Raw genomic sequence first — 22,195 nt, forward strand, 5'->3', positions numbered from 1 at the left:
CTAAGCAGCCCCTACTCTCCAATGCCTAGGCAAATGATTCCCTACCACATTAACACCCTTAGCCCCCTTCAAATAATAACCCTCCCACGCACTTACACAGCATCACACACGCACATGGCCTCTCACACAAATCCTAGTAGCCGAGTCAGCAAGTTAGTTAAAATAACAGGACCTACTAGATTAACCCAATCCCCATGCCCAATCTCCCTGGTGTATCCTCAGCTGTCCCCCTATTCTTCCTCACTCTAACTTGGTATGTGTATATATCCAGTTTATTAACATAAGGGTAGGTCTGTAACACGTTTACATAAATGCAATGAAATAGAAACTAGCACAAATTCAATGCAATTTAGAAACAAAATCATCAGCAGAACCTTTGATTTGAAGAACGACGGTAAAAATTCGTCAATATAAGCAATCATCTGACTGGCTGAAGAACATGCTCTTTCACAAGTGCGTAAATGGCTATGTTCTAATGTCCTCAACAAAAGCATTTGCTCATGTGACACAGCACATAGACTATCAAATAATTGCTGCAGGAAGAGAAAAGAACATCAGAAGCACTGCAGTCAATAAGAAATATCAAAATAAAGAAGAAATGAGGACACTTACTTTTTGTTGCCACAGGCATTTATAAGTGGCAAACTGATTTGGAATAATAGAACACATATCAACAGTACTGTTATCAGCATCCAAGGAAACTTTAAACAAATTTGCCAGAGTATAAACACATTCTCTTAAACATTTCAATTGCTTGCCAAAATCACTGGCAGCAGCCAGTTGATTCTTTTGTATTCCAATGAGCTGATTGAGGAAAGAATTGGACCTATCAACCTGCAGAAATCATTCACACCTTAGACATATAAAATGGCAATGGTAAAAGTATTCATAAGCTTGACAGCGATGACAGAGTGGGTCACTAATATTAAATAGTTCAGTTGTCATTACACAGTATGGTTCAGTTGAGGTTGAGGTTGAGGAAGTGGAGGTAGTGGTTAGGTTGAGGTTGAGGGTAAGGAAATGGAGGTGGTGTTGACAGTGGGTGTGGGTGTGGGTGAGTGTGGGGTGGACGAAGATGAAGATGATGATGATGAAGAGATGATGATGCTGATGGAGGTGGGGTTGGCTGCTGGCCGGAGATAAGGAAGATGAGAGAGAAGTTGAGGATGACGACTATGGTGTATTGAAACTTCGACTTTGACCATCAAAAAATTCAACAAAAAGGTAAACTTGAAACTTATTTCAAGTGTTAGAAATAAAATTAAATATTAGGGGTATTTTTGAAAAACTTTAGAAATATAAAGTATACTTGACATATATATGTGAAAAACATTTCCAGAAAGTATATGTTGAAAATCTTTAAAAATAAAAGTGAAAAAGAAAAGAAAAACTAATCACCAATAAATAAATTATCATAAATTTAGTGAGCCATAGGAGTGCCAATATGAAGAGAGAGATTCCACCTGTTCAAGAGTTATATCTTTATGAGGATTAAGGCATATCTGCTGCAAAAAAAGCACAGATATAACACTTTTGAAATAATGTTCACTAGCTGTCTTCCATTCTATAAGCATGCTTTCTTCCGGGACATTCTTATCTTCAATTTTAGCACCATCTTCGGATGTTATAAGAGGTAGCTTACTATTTGTTAATAGTAAATGATCCACGCTCCCAAAAATTTCAAGAAACCACCAAGATTTATGCTGATCCTATATGTATAAAAATATTAAGGGAATCAAAGGGGGGAAGTTAGAATTTTTTCTAAAAAGAAAAAATAAAGACATAATATTAACTTTCATGGGAACTAAATATTAAGTTTCCCACCTCCTCATATGCAGACTTGTGTCGTGACAACCCACTGCTCTCTAAAAGCTTAAGTAGATCGGACAAAGCTCTTCTCTTTCCACGACTCTTTTTTTCTTTGTTCCAAATATCACCACAGTGAACAGCTGTGTCATATATGTTTTCAATCATATTCCACATGTCTTTCCATCCCTGCAAGTGAAGTTTATCCTGGGAGACACCACAAGCTCTGAATACGCTTCCAATATCTGCACAAATTGCAAGGTCATAAAAAATTGTGGACAAGAAACAAACCAAAATTTTTATTTTTATTTTTTTTTAAAAAAAGAATGAAGTCAATGAATCACAAGTTTGAGTTCTAATTATCTCTTAATAAGAAATAAGGAAAAAGATTTCCATTGAATTAGTATGGTTCTATGTTGCATGAGTACCGGAACACTAGATTACCGGAATATGTATCTAGCACACTGTAGTACAGGATATGAAAAGAGCGAAATCTACCTTCATATTTTGTTGACAAAAATTGCACATTTCTCTTAAGCTGTAAATTCTGCAAAGCTTTATCCAATTTTTCACCACATTTCTCAAACCACAGTGATCTACATCAGAGAAGACATGTTAACAACTTAAAGATTAGAAATATAAAGTGTACAACTTATATTGGATGTCAACTAACCTGTTCTCACCACTGAACAATGTCAAATCAACTGCACCACTGAGCAAGCCCTTATTTATAACATCATAAATAAGCTTGTGCCCACGAAAAGATTGAGCTTTGGCTCCTCTTTGTGCAGCTTCTTGGTTGAGGAATAACAACACTGGCTCTTGCAGAACATCCTTCATGAGAAAGGAAAGAAGACAACATATATAAGGCAGGAAGAATAAAATGCAGCGCTGGAAAATAGACAGCTGGATGAGGAGAGAAGTTTGCACAAAAGAATGAGCCGAGAAGGAAAAATACATGGATACTTGTGTTCATTGCCTAACTTCATATGGATTTATGGATTTAACATGATTCTAATGTTTGGTATCCTTCAAGGGCCCTAACTTGTTTTATATACTTTATAATGGTTTCTTATAACAGAAAAAATCGTAATTTAAGGGAAGTTGATTACACCAGGGGAAAAAAGTGAAAGGAAAAGATGTTGGTTGCACAGAAAAATTAGCTCTAATACCAAAAAGAGATGAGCAAATCTGGAGAACTAGAAAATATGAGTGAATATGAGATAGTTATTATGACTGAGAAACACTGATACAGCAGAATATATAGTAGAATAAATGGGGGCAGATTGGTCCTGTCACTCACTACTGCAGTTACAGGTCTATTATTGACAGTTGTCGCTAACAACCAACTGCTGATTGTAGTTAGTAACTGCTATAATAGACTACACATCTTCTACACCTCATTATGGAGAAGAAATGCCTCCGATTTAGACTCCATTCATAAGTGTTGCCAATCAAGAAAAACAGTGTTCATTACTACTATTACCTGTGTATTTTATTTCCCAGGTTATTGTTAGTGGGAGTGGGAGAGAGGCCAAGCATTATCCAAGTTCAGTGTTTCAACAAAAAGGTTCACCAGGTAGACTAAAAAGTTTTAATACGCAATCATATGATGTATTAGAAGCAACACCTAACTTTTTTTCTTCAAGAATTTTCACAAAGTAGAATATTTCAAGGAATGGAGAGGTAAAGTTAGTTGATTATTTGCTTATGTCCACATATAATGCTGAACCAGAGAAAGATAAGGTAATAAATTAAAAGAATAAAAAATAACAAAGACTGATGCATTAATTATCAAAATGTTATTTAGAGATTCAAGGATCACATACAGTATACTTCTGCATAAGCTTCTTCAGCTTTTGCCGGCTCTTCTTCAACTTTTCAATTGATGCATAACTCTTACTATCATCCCATCGGCATAGTTTCACCAATTCTTTTAGTTCAGTCTCAATTTCTTTCTTACTGGCATCAATGTACTTCAATACACTGCAATAAGTGTCATAATTCAATGTTCATAGATTCCCAAGGTTGAAAAAGTAAAAGACAAAAAATTGAATACAGAGCAAGATTAACGAACTTACATTGGTAAGAACTGCACATAAAAACCAAATATATTGTATAAGTATCCCAACTGCTTAATCCGAAAAGACCTGTCGTTATAATTAACAATTAACAAAGAGAATATTAGAAAATGGGTTATAACTTATAATTTCAAATAAAACTTGCTTGACAAATATTACACATTTATGCTAACTATTCATCAACATATCTAATGGCATAAAAACCGTTGAATTTTGTTGAGGGAGAGAAAGTGACACAATAATATCTATTGTCCTCCATAATGGTTTTCCTTATTCTTGGGCATTAGGAGACAAAGCAACAGCTAGAACTACAAACAAATCATACCTGGAATCATAGTCTAGGCACACACTTATATGGTTTTGTTTAAGGAAAGCAAAAAGAAGCTGGAGACGTTTCCCAAATTCACCAATGCTGGATGTTTGAATGAAGTCTTCCAGGCTGCAATACAGTAAATCAATAGAACAGGTTCAAAGATAAAACAAAAAAATAAAGGATGTCAAACTTTAAATGGAACAACAGAATGAGCTTTTGTTTCGAACATGCCTCTGGACAATGGATTGTGCAGATGGAGAACTGGTCTGAAGAATCGAATACAGAGGAAACCATAACTGCAACAAAAGCAAGTGAGAAAGAAAATAAGATATAGCATAAAAGAAAAAATCAGGATATTCATAAGAACAACAAAAGTAACAACGATAAAGAAAAGGTTTTGCTGGCTCATCATTATAAAGAACTGTAACTGCAATATAATTTAAAGATCATTCTTATCCAAACAACCAAAAGTTGCCAAAACCCTTCTCTAGATCAATTGGCGCAGGTCTCACTAGTTGCCTCTCACAATTTTGTTTTTCTCCTTACTTTATGGAAGTTACAAACTATTTAAGAAGTTACCATCTTTCGTAGTACAAAATTTAATTACAACCAGCAATATAAGGGACTGGATATTATGCCAGGATATTGACAGAATATCTGCCAGTATATCAGCAGAATATTTACTCATTCAAATATACAAATTCTGTTAAATTGTGCTCATGTAATTCTGGGTTTGAAGAAAATAAGAAGCTAAAGTAATATTGGTTTTAGAAGAGAGTCTGTGACAGCAGATGAATTTCAGAGAGCTCAATGAGGATACCATCGCTCTGCTACCATATTAAGATTCATGGTTACTCAGCAGAAATATTAGAGCGACTAGACCTGGGAGAGAGAGCGAGATAATATATTACTTGCGTTAATGCACCATCTAAACTACTAACCATTATCTAACAATAATTCAACAAAGACCAAAAGAGGATCTTGCATGAAGAAACATGTTAGATAATAAAACAATTAGGATGTGTTTGGATTAGCGTTTTGACTATGAAAAGTACGTTCAAGTTTCTTGAACGCTTGAATATTTCATTTGGCTTTTTTTTTTAATTCCAGAACGCAGATATTCTCACTCTCAACCCACGTTTATGATAAGTTATAAAAGTTGTAGCTTATGCGTTGCGTTCACTTGTTACGTTTACCTATTTTATCAATTCTACCCTTTATTCTTTTCTTCAAAGAGGCACAAATAACAATTCATCTTAGGAATCATTAATCCCACTAAGAAGGATAAATTAAATAAAGGAAAAACAACCATTTGTACCCATGAACTTTACGAACGCTGACAAAAATACCCATTAAAGAAGAAAACTAACGTTGTATCCATCAAAGATGGATTCCGTACGACAAAAGTACCCAAATCCTAAATTTATGTTGACTTTTTAATAAAATTCCAGAATTACCCCATCCTTTATCTTTAACCCCTTCTCTCTTCTTTCCCAAATCTCAAACACCTCCATTGCCTAAAAACCCTAATCTCAATGGAGGTGTTTGAGATTTGGGAAAGAAGAGAGAAGGGGTTGAAGATAATGATGGGAGTAATTCTGGAATTTTATTATTCAACATAAATTTAGAATTTGGGTACTTTTGTCGTACAGAATCCATCTTTGATGGATACAACATTAGTTTTCTTCTTTAATGAGTACTTTTGTCTGCGTTCGTAAAGTTCATGAGTACAAATAGTTATTTTTCCTTAAATAAAAAACTAACCATAAAAAAATAACAAAATTATAAGTAGTGAAAAATTATAATCCAAAATAGTATCAAATAAAAGAGTACTACTATAAAAAAAATATGGATTCTATTTTTTTCAGTTTTGTAAAATTTGACAGCGTAATTCTTGTATACTGTTTATTATTGTAATTCTTTTAAAATATGAATGATTTTTTTTTTTTGTGACTCAGTTTTTTTTGGTGACTAAAATATGAATGATTGATCTTAAAACATAATTAGTAGAAAATTACAATTCAAAATAGAACTAAAAACAAGAATACTGAAAGTACTAAAAGAATACGATGCAAAAAAGAGTATTGAAAAAAAAAACTAAAACTAAAATTCTTATGTATATACCTTAAAAAATGATAGAATAAACCAAACAAGTTATTCTTTTAACCATAATATCAATTAATGATCTTATTAGGTAAGCAAATTAAACAAAAATAACCATAGATAATAACAGTGAAAAATTATAGTGTATAACAAAAGAGTACTAAAAAAATACTATATAAAGATATACTAAAAAACCTAAAAAAGTATAAAAAAATTAAACATGTTTGAAAGGATAATATTATAATGTAATATCATGTCTATTTTAGTAATCATCTATTTAAATGTGATTTTAACTATCATTATCTAAACAATATTCATTCTATCAAAATTAATTTTCTAGAGTTGCCAAACATAAATCACGTTGCTACAAATTCACTTTTATCCAAAATCAATTCTATAAAATCAAGTTCATTCAAATTTTAGTTTGATAAACGTCAATCCAAACACACACTTCATGTACCTTTATCTGAAATGTCAACATTTTCAAAGAGATGTTTCATGATACAAGATAACCAAGGAGAGAGTATATTTAGCCCAAAAAAAATTCTCTTACGTAAGTGTACAATTAATTAACGTTAACAAACCTGAAAGCTATTGTGAAACGAAAACAATATCAAAAGAGTAAAGTATCATTTTTGTCCACAACGATTGGGGTAAATCCTATGTGTCCCTAACGTTTAAATCGTCCTATTTGTATCCCTAACGTTTGTAAAAGTGATTCAATGTTATCCTGCCGTCAATTACACATCATGAGCGCTATAGTTTGAGTTTTAAAAATCTCTTCTTGAAGTTAGAATATAAATGTCTGGGATAGAATCGATGATCTACTCCGAAAAATAGCTCCTCAGATGTTGAAACTAATTTCTACAACATTTACATAATTCACTTTTCTAGGGACATAATTGAATCTAAACACAAATAATGGGTATAATATTAAAATCGAACACATCCAAATAAGACCTAATTGAGAATGAATACATCAAAGTGAGAATAATTGAAAAATATAATCTGATTTGTTAGTATAATTGATAGTAGGATAACATTTAATCACTTTTATAAACGTTAAGGATACAAATAGGATGATTTAAACGTTAGGGACACAAATAGGACATACACCAAACGTTGGGGACAAAAACGATACTTTATTCGTATCAAAATAAAGAGGAAATGGTAAATACTTTGCCAGCATGTCAGGGATCATATCTAGCCCATTTATGATGAAGGTTAAAAAAAAAAATAAAAGAAGTGAATTTCCACTTACTTTGCCAGCATTATGCTCATATCCATGCATCACCTCATCAAGCAAACCAGGCCAAGAGCCCAGTTCTATCTTTTGCCATGATGACAATAGATCATAAATATTATTCAATTTATCTACAAGCAAGTTAAACCAGAAAAATTAGTAATATTAGGGAGTACACAATGGATAAACAAAACTTGAAAGAAGATTCATACCTGGGAAGGGGAACTTTGAACCATGTTCTTGCATAAGTTGAGCCTTGTGCAGTAGAAACTGCAATCCTGAGAAGGCCTGAAGTAGGGAAAAAGGATATAGCTTAGAAAACACAATATATTATAAAAAAAATTAAGAAAGTGTACCCATGGCATACAACTAAACTAAGCTTCATGAGTCTTGTTAGAATATCTGTGAATAAATGAGTTAGCATATTATAGGAACCCTTAGGATATGGTAGTTAATTGTGTATATCCTGCAATTATGTATAGATTCCCTTTTCAGGCTACATAAATTAGTCTCTGTTGTTCAGCTAAAACAAATGGAATTCTTATGTCTCGCTCCTTCTCTCACATTCAACAAGGCTAAAAACAACATTCTAATTCAAAAGAGAACATTGAATTAAAACTTTCCAGAGAATAAACTTTTGAACAGAAAAGGATAGCAGATACACAAGAAGGCTTGAATTGGGTTAAAGTTACAGTTAGATTGGATTTGAAAAACTTGAAATCATATTCAACACAAGAAAAGTACCTACAAACAATTACTATTAGAGAGCAGTAATAAATAATAACCGTATTACATTATACATAGGAATTTTTCCAAGTCAACTGTTACATTTTCTGCATAAAAACAATCTGTAAGGAACGTTGCAGTCTAACCAGTCATGATTACTACCTTTGCTAACGGGATATTTGAAGGAAGAGACAAGAGCATGTCAATTACGTCTGAAATTTTCTGGAGATCATTATGATTTTCCCACTCATTTAGCACGGATAGGATCTCCCGACGGAGAGGTGCAAGTACTTTCAACATATTTGCCATCTCTGGAGCATTTGGATCCTAGTACCGAGAAGAACAAAAAGGATATACATGTCATCATGCAACTACAGAAACATCAAGGGGGAAGAAACACATCTTAAAGTAACAGCCACACCTTGTAAAAATTGTATCTGGTGTCAGATTTGTGAGATGAAATAAACTTCCTCTGATAGTCTAAACAGAGATAAAGTAAGTGCTCTGGCATCAGTTTAACATCTAATCCAGGCAAAATTGAAGAATGGATTCCTGAAAGCAGTTGGAAACAGATACATGAGCTAGGCTCAGAAACAAAAGTTGCAAACATTAACAAAAACAGTGATTACTACCTTTCATTAAATCAATTCCCAAAGAATACGAGTCACTAAAGGAATGCAACCAATCTTCATTAGAAACCTTGAAAGATCCCGACTGAACCAAACGCGAACGTTGTTAAACACAACATATAAATCAAGTTTGCCAATCCAAGCAAAGGAGACAGAAAGTAGAGACAAACTCACAGTCTGGACAAGATCACTAGATCCAAATAACTGGTTGTGAATGAGAACCACATTGCTAACAATAGACTCTTCCAGTTCCTTCCATTCTTCATCCAATATTTCACATTCCATTGACTGTTCCGTCTGATTGAAAGAATAAATTTCATTTCAAATATACATATAGAATCAACTAATCAACTAGAAAAGGATATTTAGAGTTGGAAAACACTTGCATTTGAGTCAAAGGGTTTTTCCTCAGAAGAAACTAACCAACTAAACAAATAATAAAGGATATGAAAGTTGAAAGCATTACTGTATCATTGGGTTTTTCCTCGGAAGAAAATTGTTCCCATTCTGAAAAGGTTTCAGTTGCACTTAATTTTGCAAGAGTTGGCATGTCAACTTCAATAACACTCTCGATTTGGAAAGCTCGAGGTTTAAACTTGTATTGCTGAGATTCATAATCACTTTTGGACTTAGCATGAACTTTCATACCCATCCAAAGGGTTGCAAACTCATCAAATATCTTGTGCAAGAGCTGATGCAAAAAATATTTGTTAAAGAAAGGACTTGTAGAATTCCATACAAATGATTCAGCAGAAGTTTAAACTACAGTAAAGATACTGACCATATAAGTTTTAACATCCATTACTTTTGCATGTGCTATGGAATGTGCAAGCTGAACAAGAATGTTCTGATAGACAGAAGCTCGATATTGCAATGAAGATACCTGTTTTACTTAATCCAGTTACAAACGGATGAACAAAAACAAATTGATTCTATTGATTAAACAATCGAGAAAGTTATTTTACATAACTCAATCCATTGGTATGTACCTTCATATTAGCAGCAATGCCACTGGAGAGACACATAAGCCTTTCCATTAAAGCAATATCAAGCGAGTAAAATCCTTTACCAAAATCAAGTGTGTATGATAGATGCATGTCATGTCTAATGTCATTCCTAAGAGAGATAAACTTGCGTGAAGTTGCACGCGGGAAGCGCATAATTGTGTATAGCATTTCCTGCAATATTCAAAGCTCACCATGTCAGTTGTCAAAAACCAAAACCCCTCAAAACAAATTGCTAAAAAAAGGTAGAAACAAACAACAAAAACAAAATACCATATCCAGGATGATGTTTTCAAGCCCAAGTCTAGCAAGATATTCTTTTTCCAAGCTACTTGACAGAATCAGTGACAATCCGAATTTTATCTCATACACAGCAACTTGTATTGGTTGAATAATATCATTAAAACAAACGTATTCATCCGTCAACCGATCAATGAAATGTGTTGCTGTTTCCTGAAATTCAAAATTGGCAGCTAATGTAAAACTAAAATAAATGAAATGAAAGTTGTTACATGTAAGAATTGGACAAACAGGAAGCATATGTCTTTTACAGGCAATACATCTTGGTCTAGGCCTCCTACATCTGTCTCACGACAGCATGTCATCATTTCTTTGTTTTATTCCGAATTCATGCATGCTTCTCGTATCAAATTTGAATAATACGTGCATCCGAGACCAACTGTCTCCACTTATTAGTTCTTACCAATACCTACCTTGCTTGTCAAGCTGTCATTGAGGAAATTCCATGACAAACAATTTTCATGAATCCTTCAATTTCTTGGAAATTTTATTGTTCACAAGCATACTGAGAACCATTTCATCTGTCCACCTTTTATAGCATGTTATTCTTGTCCTATTTATCACATCGCAATGGGTTCTAACATATTGTCCCATTTTGATAGAATTTTCTCACCTCAAAATAAATAGGACTTGAGAACCATTATTTTCCAATGTTCTTACTCGGCATTTTTTAATTTCAGATGATAAGAAGAAAATATGCATTGGTTGTTCTAATCACAAATAAAAATTTTCTGTGATTTGAGTTACATATAGAATAACAATAAATAGTAGTAATTCAAATTAGTTCAACCAACAACACATGCCTAAGTAGTTATACCTGCCAGTTCCGAGCCCGATCAGCAACCTGTTGAAATTCCTTTACTTTAATACTGCTTTTCAAATCTTCCAACAAAGCAAGTTGTTTTAGAAACTCATGACATTCATTCATTAACTTCTTGTATTTCCATGGTTCAGGGCGGAAGACAATCTAAGTAAAAACAACAATGATCAATGTTGGTTGCTTCACAGAAAATGTCGACAAAGATACAAACAGAAATAAAGATGCAAAATAATTTCATCATCGAACCTCATTAGACACAGGAGGTTTTGGACGAAACAAATGAAATTGTTTAAATAAGTTCTCAACTTGGTAGACCAAATCAGCCCCTTGAAGATTTTTATAATAAATTTGTTTCGTTTCAGTGTATATAAGATATCAATTAAAGAACAAAATTGAAGTGCAAGACTATATTTCATGTCAAATAATGAAAAACCAAATTGATGCTCAAAGACACAAATGTTCAAAGAATAACTTGATATCATGTATATTCCCAACTATATTATTAAGGCTATTGGTACACCCTGAAATTTTTGAGGGGCAAAAGTTAAGGGAGAAACTAACTAGTTATTAATGGCCAAAAAAGAAAAAATCCCTTTCAACTTGTTCGGTAAAAAGTCGAAACAAAATAAAAGTAAAACCACCATGAACAAGTCACCACTGCACATAGCTAGTAATGCTGCCACCATCAATCTGATTCAACTACTCCACCTTGAACAACACCATCCCACTACCATTAATCAAGCCCCAATACCACCACCCCTGTCAATCAGTGTCATTGGCACCACCATCAAGTGCCAGAAACACTACCACAAGCACCAAGAAGGTCGGCATTACTGCCACTTGAAGATCAGCACCATAGCCACCACCATGACTGACGTTGAGTTGCCACCATAAACAACACTACATCCTCCTGTAGTGCAATGCTAGATGACTATCGGGCAAATAAGCGTACAAGTTTGATGGCATTGGCTACACAAAGATGGGTGAACTACAACCCAATGGTTATCAAATACAAGTGATGGGTGAAGGAGAGAATCAGTTAGCAGAGCAATGTCGAGAATAGTATGCATAGGAAGTAAAGGACTTCTATGATTTCAACATAATTGGGAGGAAAAATACCATAATGTGGATTATGGGGACATTTGACCTGAAAGGAGATGAAAATTTTATGCCAATAAAATTGACCCTGGTTTATTATTGATAACCCAAGCATGGATATCAGAATTAGATATGTACCAATCTCTTAATCAAAACAAAAATCTTGATACCACAATGCTGAAAGACAGTAATTATATTCACATCATTCAAAGCTTAAAATTTTGGATGGAATAAATTTGGAAAGTTGAAACAAAATTGAAATAATTTAGAAACCTTTCTTTGAAGCTTCATATGTTCTGCTTGAAGCTTTTCTAGCCTTTCTGCCTTTCTTTTATCAGCTTCTCTTGTGAAAAACTGTCCTGATAAATACCCACATTCTTTCCGCACCTGAAAGAAAACAATAATTATAACCCAATTCACCCAGAAGACAAATAGATTAAGTACATAGGAGTACAAATCATAAAATAACAAACAAACAAGAACGATTAGCTGCTACAAAGTGAAGAAGACAATCTTGATCAAATTCGTTGACTCTAGTACCTGAATTTCAAGTTCAAGTGATGATACCATTTCTTCAATATGAGAATACTTGCAAGAGTACTTAATGGCAGGATCAACATTATAGCTGCTAAGCAGCAGATGAATGCGTAATCCTCCAATATGTACCCATGCACAACCAATGCTATAACTGAAATCTGAGACAAAAATAGCTCAAGTTAAATATACATGAGATTCAAAGAAAAAAAAAAAGATAGTTAACAGATACCAGACTATGTCAAAGTAATAGATTCAAAATACAACATAATATCGAATTATATGCTTAAGAATTATATTTTCTTCCTATATATATATATATAAGCACAAATAATTACCATCAGAATTCGACTGAAGATACAGCTCACTGAGCAGCGGAACAATGATTTTGGGCACTGAGTTTTTCAATCTATGGTGGCTTGAAGAAGCAATGAGAGTGCTCACCAAATTGATTCCTTCTTCCTACATTCATTCAAGGGAATGAGGTATAGAACATAAGCTTGGACTCCGAGCATCAACAATTCAAAAAACCATACAGAACCACCACACAACATTATACAAATAAAGAGCAACATGAAGCAGAAAATGCATCAATAACACATTTCAAGTTGAGTTCCTCATTCTGTCCTAAATTTATTTCATCATTACAACAAGGTCATCCTTATTCATAGTCCCAGATGTAATGAAAACATAGTTGCTATCTGCTAGAGATACATCATCTAATTACAAAAGCTAAAGTACAGGATTATTTCAGTTAACATCAAATGAAACTTTTTACCTCAATTTAAAAGGCTAGTTTTATAAGTAGTAGAGCAAAATATTGAGGAGCTAGAACATTAAATAATAAGCCTACTAGAACTAACAGCATTTTAGAGTCAATTTTCGCAATCTTCTGGTAAATACTGGGAACTTGTGCATACATATTCATAATAAAGGAAAAAGACGCTATAAATGACCCAAAAATGAATAAATAGAAAAGACTACATATCCCAGTCCGACAGCATTCGTTCATTTTAGAAAACCAGTATTCTATAACCTGTTGTCCTAATCTATCATATACGTGAAAGAAGAAATTGAATTATACAATGCTCAACTTAATATCAATCATTATACTAGCTAATGTTGCATTCAAATATATCTCCAAATATTCACTCTGAAAAGTATAATCCATGCTGCCAATTGACAGAATCAGTTTGAAGATAAATTTATCTGTACATTGGTGTTCCTAGATTTTCCAACTTCAATTTGCTACATATATCAGTACATCCAAATGAGCACTATATAATAAAGGTAATAAAGCATCAGCGAATTAATTCCAACCGCATTCAAAAAAAACATCAGCTATCATACTCGTTCAACTGTAATGCCATTATTAAAAAATAAAAAGATAAAATACTGACAAAAAGCATAATAAATAAAATAAACATACCGTGACTGCATTATTCTCTAAAGAACAGAAACTAGACTTGAGTCCTTCGAACTGATCCACATCAAAAGATTTTTTGTGCGCATAGACAATCTACGTTTAAGCAAACCCATAAATTCATGAACTTTTCAAGCTATTTATGAATTTAAGAAATAATAACATAAGGCATAAATCACTGCAGAATTGAGGAAAGCAAAACCTGTTGAAAAAGAGCACGGGCCGCTAATAAAAGAAAACTGGGTAGATCAGGTCCATGACAAGAGCAACGCCACAAATTAGACATTGTAACTCTAAACTTATGACATTGCACTGGAAGTTCCTTGATAGCATGAGTGTTTTTCCTGAATCATGATCCCCAAGAAAATATTTAAAAAAAAAAAAAAACGAATTCAGTAGAAAAAATAAACAGCTTTATGTGCTTATTTGGCATTATAAGGAGTTCAGAAACTTTTAATATCCATGCTAGGTATTGAACAACTCATGAGTCTGAACCTAAAAGCTTAGATATCCAGGAAATGAAATAATATAGTGTTTAAGCATCAGTAGAGATATCCAGAGTTGAATTACTGTTTGAATTACTCATGAGTCCAAACCTCTCACATTAGGTGGTATGGGCATGCTTTGAGAAGATTAAAAAAAGCATCAAGTCAAGAGGGTGGATAAGATGGCAGCTAGCTGAATGAGTTTTGGGTAGAGGGAGACACAAGGAGACTCTATAGAACTAATCAAACGAGATATAAACATAAATAGGCTACGTATAGACATGATCAAAGATAGCCACACAATGGCATTATTTGATTTATATAGCTAACTCCATCAAGCAGTGTAAGGCTCTACTGTTGTTAATCCTTGTCATGAAACTATTTGTCCCAAAAGATTAAAACTTATCAGAATAGGCACATGAACTATTGTATCTCTAATGCGCCCCCTTATTGTAAGAGCCTTTTTTACTCTTTATTTTCCTTATACTGGAATTCTTTCTATCCTTGGCTGAAAACCAACTTGTCTGAAGACAAAACAGCTATGATCAACAACTTCAACCTCTATATACTCTTAGTGCTCTAATTGGATGTCAAACTGAGGAGTGCCCATAGTATACTCTTGCAACTCTAGTTGATTGTGAAATTGTTCCTTTGGGCGGGAAACCAAGGCATCTTTCCCTTTGGGAACACGGTACTGGAGATTCTTCTTATCTTCTAATTTTGATAACCTAAAGGGGATATTTCTCATCCTTATCTTTATGATATAAAATTCTATTGAAAAAAAAAAAATATGATTGCTTCAACTATTTGGGTGCTTTGGAAAAAAGTTTTCATTTGATGATTGACTTGTGTTCTAGGAAGGAAGGCAGTCTGAATCTATATGATTTTGGTGTCTTAAAGACTTAACAGTTTTTCCTGAAAACTAATATATAACCTCTCATTTTAGCCCCATAAAATTAATTTCTCAAGGATTTACTACATTAGAATATCTTCTTTCCTCAAATTTAAAGTAATGATCTCCTGTGAGCTTCTGAGAGGAGTATATAACAATGAACAATGCACCTTTAAGTCACCTTTCTCTCATTTTCATCATTTATTCTCATTACATAATAATCCTATCTGAAATTTCGACAATGTGCAAAACTTTAATTATTCTAAGAATGCAAACTTTTCTTCTGCAACCAAAAAGATAGGTCTGCTCAAGATTTGAGACAACAAAACAAAGCCAAAATTTGAAATATAAAAATATATTATAAAAAGGTCAAGAATTGTCCTCCTATCTTTCAAACTCTATGGTGCATAAACTGTACTCACGTGATATGGAAGACAGTTGATGCATTGACGGGCTGCAAGAGTATGGGGGGTATAGCAACACTGCTTACATCAAAACCTTCAACCTTTGAGAAATTCTGCATAAAACCGTATATCATGAGTGGTAAAAAAAATTGCATATCAAGCAGGACAACTTACAGAAACAAGTGGTAAAAAAAATTGCATATCAAGCAGGACAACTTACAGAAACAATGTATGCTTGCACATACCTTAATGAAGTCAGGAAAGCATATCCACAATGATTCATGCCACGTAAACCACATCTCTAGAATAAAGCTTGCAATCTTCTTAATCCCTGCAACATTCCCCCCATACCCCAAGGGATGTAGAAGAGGGTTAAATGCCATATTTGAGAAAGTGGATAATATGAAACAAGCAGCAGTTTTGCACGAACCTGCATCCACCGAGGTCCATTCACTCAGGATCCACAATATCTTTCTTTGGGGAGAAAACATTTGTGGAGGGATTGATGATAAACGCAATGAAAACTTTAATGCATTGTCCAGATTGATTGTAAGATAGTCCATAATCTAACAGGTAGCCAAATTTGCCAAGTCAATAAAACAGACAACAAATGAAGCCCCAACAGAAAGAGAGGAAATAAAAATAAAAATAGTGATCGTATTACTCGGTCTTCCCCTTTGAAATCATCCCAGTGAATTGAGGTGAGCTCCTGTAGCAACTCCATATCCCAGAATAAACTGGTATAATCCAGTGGTGGAAATGTATCCTGCAAACTCTCAAATCCTGACATTTGACACAACATTTCGGGAGTAAATGAACAACAAGAAGCAGAACTTTCTACAACAGATGAAGAGTCTCTGTGTCCTGTATTCATCTGCAACTTCTTTTTTTCATGTTCAAACCTTCTTAACAGCATCTGTAGAGCAAAATGAGTGAGAACTACAAGAGAAAAACAAAGGTGCATCATCATTATCATCATGACCTCATTGAGAACATGAAAAGCACAAACCTGATACATCTCCTCCAACTGCTTAACAATTTGCAGATCATCACCATCATGACCCCATTTCTCCATTATAAATGGTGACATTGAAACAGCTGTAATTAATAAAGAAGAGAACATTTGAAGATATCCATTTACAAATAAACAAGTGTGCAATAAATCAGGCATGAACATAACTAACACTTCTACACCAGCAAACAGGTAGTACCAAAAACATCCATCATGTTATTTCAATATGTACACTCCTGAGTATACCTTGCAAACCCAATAGACGAATTACTCAAAACAAAGCCAACACTTTCTACATGGAGAGAAACCACAACAGAGATGCCAAATAATTTTAAACCAAAGAATTAAAGCTACATCATGATTGAGAGGGAAAAATATTTTACAGTACGAAGCCAAAAACAATTTTACACTTCCAAATTCATCATAGAACAAGAACAAACCATTCAGTATATATTGAGTCATATGTATCATTGTATTTGTCAATATAAGTTCAGATGATAAACAAAAGAGACAGTAACCCAATTGGACTAAATGGCCCATAAATATCATTGTCTCTATTATAATTCATATAGCATTCTCAGTTTCTCACACAAAAGAGGAACAAAATGTACAAAATCAGTCATACAAGGAAATAAATATACAAAACTCAATAAAGCAGGGAAAGGAAACCAGGTAGCCAACCATATACCTTCCATCACACCAAAGCGAAGATCTTGATCAAATGATGCAACAACATCAAGGAGATGTCCTGATTCTACAAAAATTAACAAAACATCAATTACAAAGGTTAGAACATTTCGCTAGAACTACTCCAGTTAAAGAACAATGAACCACTAAACCAGTTTTGATGTTCTCAAGATCAAGAGGGCTTGAATAACAAATAAAGAAACCAATAACCTACTGCAGTCATCAAATTATTCAAATACCGAAGATATCGCAATCAAGAGTATTTTTACAGCAATATTCCTACAGATATAGACAAAAAGTGAAATATTGCAAACCTTGATTAGCAGATGCTGTCTTTCGTGGCCAAAACCTTTCAACAAAGTTTAAAAGTTGTTGTTGTTTATCATGTAAAGCAGAGGAAGAGGGCAAAAACGGGTGACCACCATAAATCCACAGCAAGGATTTTTCCGGAAAAGAATACCCCTCCAAATTTTTGCTCTCCATCTATTGAATGTTATTAAAAAAAATTAATTGTCTAAAAAAAATACAGAAAATAATACATATATTTATCATGTTCTCTGCTTATCTTACCAGAAAATTCTCTACCATTTCTGGACAGATATTCATTAGTTTTCCAGCATCTTTCACCAAAGAATGCCAAGAAATTAGCAATAGATCAAACTTTGAAGAAATCAGGTGTTGCCAAAATAGCACATGATCCTCAATAAGGTTAGTGTAGGACTGTATGAAATAATCAAATGTTGAACACTCAATTAGCTTAGGACTTGAAGTAACAAGTTTATTAAGGAACTCATCTTCCAATACATGAAGAGATTTCAAAAGTGGAACAAAGCACCTAGCTCCATCAGTAAAACTATGCTCGCTCTCAGAATATTGCTGCTGCAAAGTTAACCTTAATGGATCAATGCAGCGAATGGCATTACAGATATAGTTAATTTGGCTATTCGATGCAACCAAATCAACTAAATCAAATGACAACATAGGAATTGACTGCAAACCAAAATCAAGTGGGTCACGCCATGCAATGTATTTCCAAATTGGATGCTCCATCATCTTCTTCATCAACTTAATAAAGTCATGGAAGAACTGACAGAAGGGCTGCAACTGAGAACCAAACCAATTAAACCAGAGCAGATAGTACTTAAAGTCATTTTCAGTTGCCTGCTCAAATGTCCAGCTGGCAGCAAAGGATAGCATTTTATTTGTCATCTCCAAGTCAATTTCAGTTTCCTTTTCATATTTTGCAAAAAAGACTTTGGAAGACTTTGGAAACATAATTTCTTGCAATGTCTTTATATCTACAAAATAATGGTTCCAACAGGCAAGAGAAGTTTGCGGAGAAGCTGTTGAGTACTTTTTCCGAGCATTTTGATATTGTTGTGCAGCAAACTGCCTACCAAGAAACTCCAGATACATGCAATCTTGTTTAGTGCACGCTTCTCTTGAGTAGCATGTATAATCCACTAACCTCAATGGCACTTGCCATCCACCGGGTAAACCTAAAGGAGAGTCTGGATAACAGCCATATCCACACAAATTACTTTCGGATAAAAAAGCTGTTTTTGCGAAATTTATTATTTTCTCTCCTTTAACATCACCAAATGAGGAGATATATGTGTGTTCCCAACTTATTTGCAGACTCCAAATGGGATGACAGCCATTCATAAGAAGTTGCTGAAAAAGATGAATCCAATGCGACAGCTCAAGATAGGTTATGCGAACATTAATCTCTGAACCTTCTTTCTTAGCATAAATGTGGGCTCTTGCCATGTAGTCAACGATTGGAGCAACAGGGATACCAGACAAAACAAGAAATCTCTTCACATCTTTGAGTTCTTCATTCTCACAGTTGTATCCACCTGTATCATTCAATGCCCAATAAGGCTGCATCATAAATATTTCAACACCCCTATTTCGCATTGCCCGAGAAACTTCACCGTAGTGGGGATTCACCGTGAGAAACAGGCGGAAATTTGGGTGTGGATGGACAACATAGGGGTTCCCATCAACAATTCCACGCTCATTGACCACAATTGAGCCACTAGGTTCCACCAAAGAGTTAATTCTATCAAGAACCTGAAAACCAAATAAAAAATGCAAAATACCTAATTAGATACATACATACTCAAAAATTTACTGGAATATGATTTCAGTTACATTAGCTAAAAATAATAACAAAACAGTCATCAAAACAAGGAAATATTACAATCAATACACTATAAATTTAAGCTTCTTGGGGATAAAACAAAATGTAGGAAGACTAAAGATGTGACATTTCACGAGGAACCAGTTGTATCTGACACACTTTCAGTATCTGTAGAAAAACAATCAGATCAAGGGAGAGAGAAAATCATACAGATTGACAAGCATTATATACCACACAAGTAAACAACAAAATCTATGCAGACATAATATCTTTAAAAAGCATGCATGATGCATTCAATAATGTCATTAATAATATCACTATTAAATATTGACATCACATACCGTAGGGTTGCATAGATTTGCATTGTCCAAGACAATCCATTCACCTCTCTCTATAGCCTTTATCAATAATCCAGTAACCCATTCAAACTTGGTAGAAATCAATCTTTTCTGATCATCTGCTTTCAGCTTCAAAATTGTCTTCAAGACCAAATCTAGATCCTTGGTTGAATAGGATACAGGAAGAGGATTCTTTTCTAAATTCAACTTAAGCTGTTCAATGATCTCAGCAAGCAAACTAAGAGAACAAACAACTTGCTTCCAGTTTTCGAAATAATTTGAAGCAGAAGCAGCCAAGCTGTCAAAGTTCAAGCTGGACAAGAAAGTAGTCCATCTCCTACATAAATCTCTGTGCCTAAAAATTAATTCCTTTGAAGCCTCCAATTGCAAATTGCTGTACTCATTAAAAAAGTGCCCAACTTGAACAACAATACAGTGAAAATTACGTAGGGCATCATATTGTTCAAAAGATCCAAGCAATTCAGAGATATCAGTTGCAGATGAAAGATTTATTTCATTAAGTACATTGCTTGTGAGATTAGCAAGTAATCTTATCAATGAAGTTTTCCCCGAGCTTAAGGGGCCAATCAAGATGCATAACCATTGGCGCTCTACACACTGAGCAATAGCTTCCAAACTTTGACAAATTTCCGGAAGTATAAGAAGCTTACTTTTGTTGGGCACAGATAACTGGACTTGACTCCTCTTAACAGTAGCATTCCCCACAATTAAATGACTTGAATCAAGCTTAACATGAGGATATGGATTTATAAACGGCATCACCCCAAATACCTCAGTGAAAAGCCTTAAAACTTCCTTGCGGTCAGCTGCAGAACGCATTCTCTGAATATAGACAATGTTCAAGAAAGAATATTCTCCCATCTGCTTGGGTGACCCTAAATTAAGGACAAGGAAATATTAAGATAAAAGATGAGAATGACCATCAGTGGGATAAAGAAACAAATCTATCACACAGGGAAACATAAGTATCAAAATGGTATTAAAGGAAAAAGAAATGTTGGACCTTCAATTACTTCACAAGATCGAAAAACATCACGCAGATTAAACTCCCATGGAAGACCATCCTTAGCAAACTTATGATGCAACATGGTCTCTTCATGCATCCTTTGATTGAATAATATTAACTTTGAGAGTAAAGGTGTGGGGATAGTTGGATATTTTGATTCACAAATTGACAGATAGTCATCCTCAACTAACTGGTCTACATATACCTGTCATCAAATACAAATTCAACTGATAAACTTGCAAATCAAGAACAAAAGAAAAAACTTATCCGACAACTCCAGTTTGGACAAGATGCGAGAAAATAGGACATACACAAGAAATAGAACATTAATACAAACCAGAGGTTAAATAGTATCCCTCTTTGTTTTACATGCTTCAAATTATATAGCCTTACCCTTCAAGCTCTAATTAAGATACTGCCAGCATACCTTGGTGAAACGATTTAGAAATGATCTTGGAAGGCTTTTCCGGCCACCACCTTGATGTGATGGATTTTGACAGGCAAAAACTCTAAACGATGGTGGACATTTATAAGTATTTCCTAGCTCTGGTATAAATACCTCAGCTCGGTGATCCAAAATAGCATTTAAACCCTGATTAAAAAAACTGTTAAAACCCATGAGAGAGAGAGAGAGAGAGAGAGAGAGAGAGAGACCATTAATTCCCAAAGAAGCATAGAAAAAGAAAAACAAAGAATGAACAGTTATGGTGGAAACAATGCACTACTATGGTTATAAATTGTGTTAAGAATGAAGAACAACGAGGTCCAAATAGATATTAAAACTGATCAGGAATTTACCTCTAAAACGGGTTGTGGAGCAAGATTAAGCTCGTCTAGCAAAACCCAACAGCCTTCCCTGAGGGCCTGCATCAACAAAAAAGATAAGAAGATAAATACACGTAACACGTCAAAGCTGGTGATGAATGTTAGATCATGTTAATTTTTATGGCAAAAAGTTTAACCTGCAATAGTATCCCATCGGACCAGGAAAACATCCTGCCTTCATCACTTTCCACTGGTAAATCGGATCCTAATAGATCCATCATATCAGTCTGCAGCAGAAAAGCACATCATCATCATCATAATACATAAGTGAAAATTATCCCATCACAGAAAACAGGAAG

The 22,195-nt window shown here is 34.2% G+C and overlaps 1 protein-coding gene and 1 long non-coding RNA gene across 2 annotated transcripts in view; one reads left to right on the forward strand and one right to left on the reverse strand.

Annotated features, from left to right (window-relative positions):
• LOC107644307 (midasin) overlaps positions 1-22,195 on the reverse strand; it is a gene marked incomplete in the record, with an annotated part of 43,213 nt that overhangs the window by 5,287 nt on the left and 15,731 nt on the right. The window contains 39 exon segments of the mRNA XM_016348146.2: positions 375-533; positions 613-834; positions 1,464-1,709; positions 1,825-2,051; positions 2,305-2,402; positions 2,480-2,640; positions 3,636-3,792; positions 3,888-3,956; positions 4,213-4,326; positions 4,432-4,496; positions 7,565-7,677; positions 7,759-7,834; positions 8,435-8,599; positions 8,694-8,824; positions 8,905-8,986; positions 9,076-9,198; positions 9,368-9,592; positions 9,683-9,784; positions 9,891-10,079; positions 10,179-10,358; positions 11,023-11,172; positions 12,397-12,510; positions 12,664-12,818; positions 12,996-13,119; positions 14,087-14,176; positions 14,283-14,424; positions 15,880-15,974; positions 16,107-16,192; positions 16,292-16,427; positions 16,526-16,777; positions 16,871-16,959; positions 17,562-17,627; positions 17,875-18,043; positions 18,131-19,636; positions 20,048-20,940; positions 21,069-21,276; positions 21,499-21,663; positions 21,870-21,935; positions 22,034-22,123. Coding sequence (XP_016203632.1) covers positions 375-533; positions 613-834; positions 1,464-1,709; positions 1,825-2,051; positions 2,305-2,402; positions 2,480-2,640; positions 3,636-3,792; positions 3,888-3,956; positions 4,213-4,326; positions 4,432-4,496; positions 7,565-7,677; positions 7,759-7,834; positions 8,435-8,599; positions 8,694-8,824; positions 8,905-8,986; positions 9,076-9,198; positions 9,368-9,592; positions 9,683-9,784; positions 9,891-10,079; positions 10,179-10,358; positions 11,023-11,172; positions 12,397-12,510; positions 12,664-12,818; positions 12,996-13,119; positions 14,087-14,176; positions 14,283-14,424; positions 15,880-15,974; positions 16,107-16,192; positions 16,292-16,427; positions 16,526-16,777; positions 16,871-16,959; positions 17,562-17,627; positions 17,875-18,043; positions 18,131-19,636; positions 20,048-20,940; positions 21,069-21,276; positions 21,499-21,663; positions 21,870-21,935; positions 22,034-22,123 — 7,500 coding nt within the window.
• On the forward strand, positions 841-1,126 carry LOC110262582. Its single transcript, XR_002347366.1, has 2 exons — positions 841-967; positions 1,000-1,126. It is a non-coding gene; the product is annotated as an uncharacterized LOC110262582 (long non-coding RNA).

The sequence above is a fragment of the Arachis ipaensis genome, chromosome B05 (assembly GCF_000816755.2).
Source record: "Arachis ipaensis cultivar K30076 chromosome B05, Araip1.1, whole genome shotgun sequence".
In the NCBI taxonomy this organism is placed as follows: domain Eukaryota; kingdom Viridiplantae; phylum Streptophyta; class Magnoliopsida; order Fabales; family Fabaceae; genus Arachis; species Arachis ipaensis.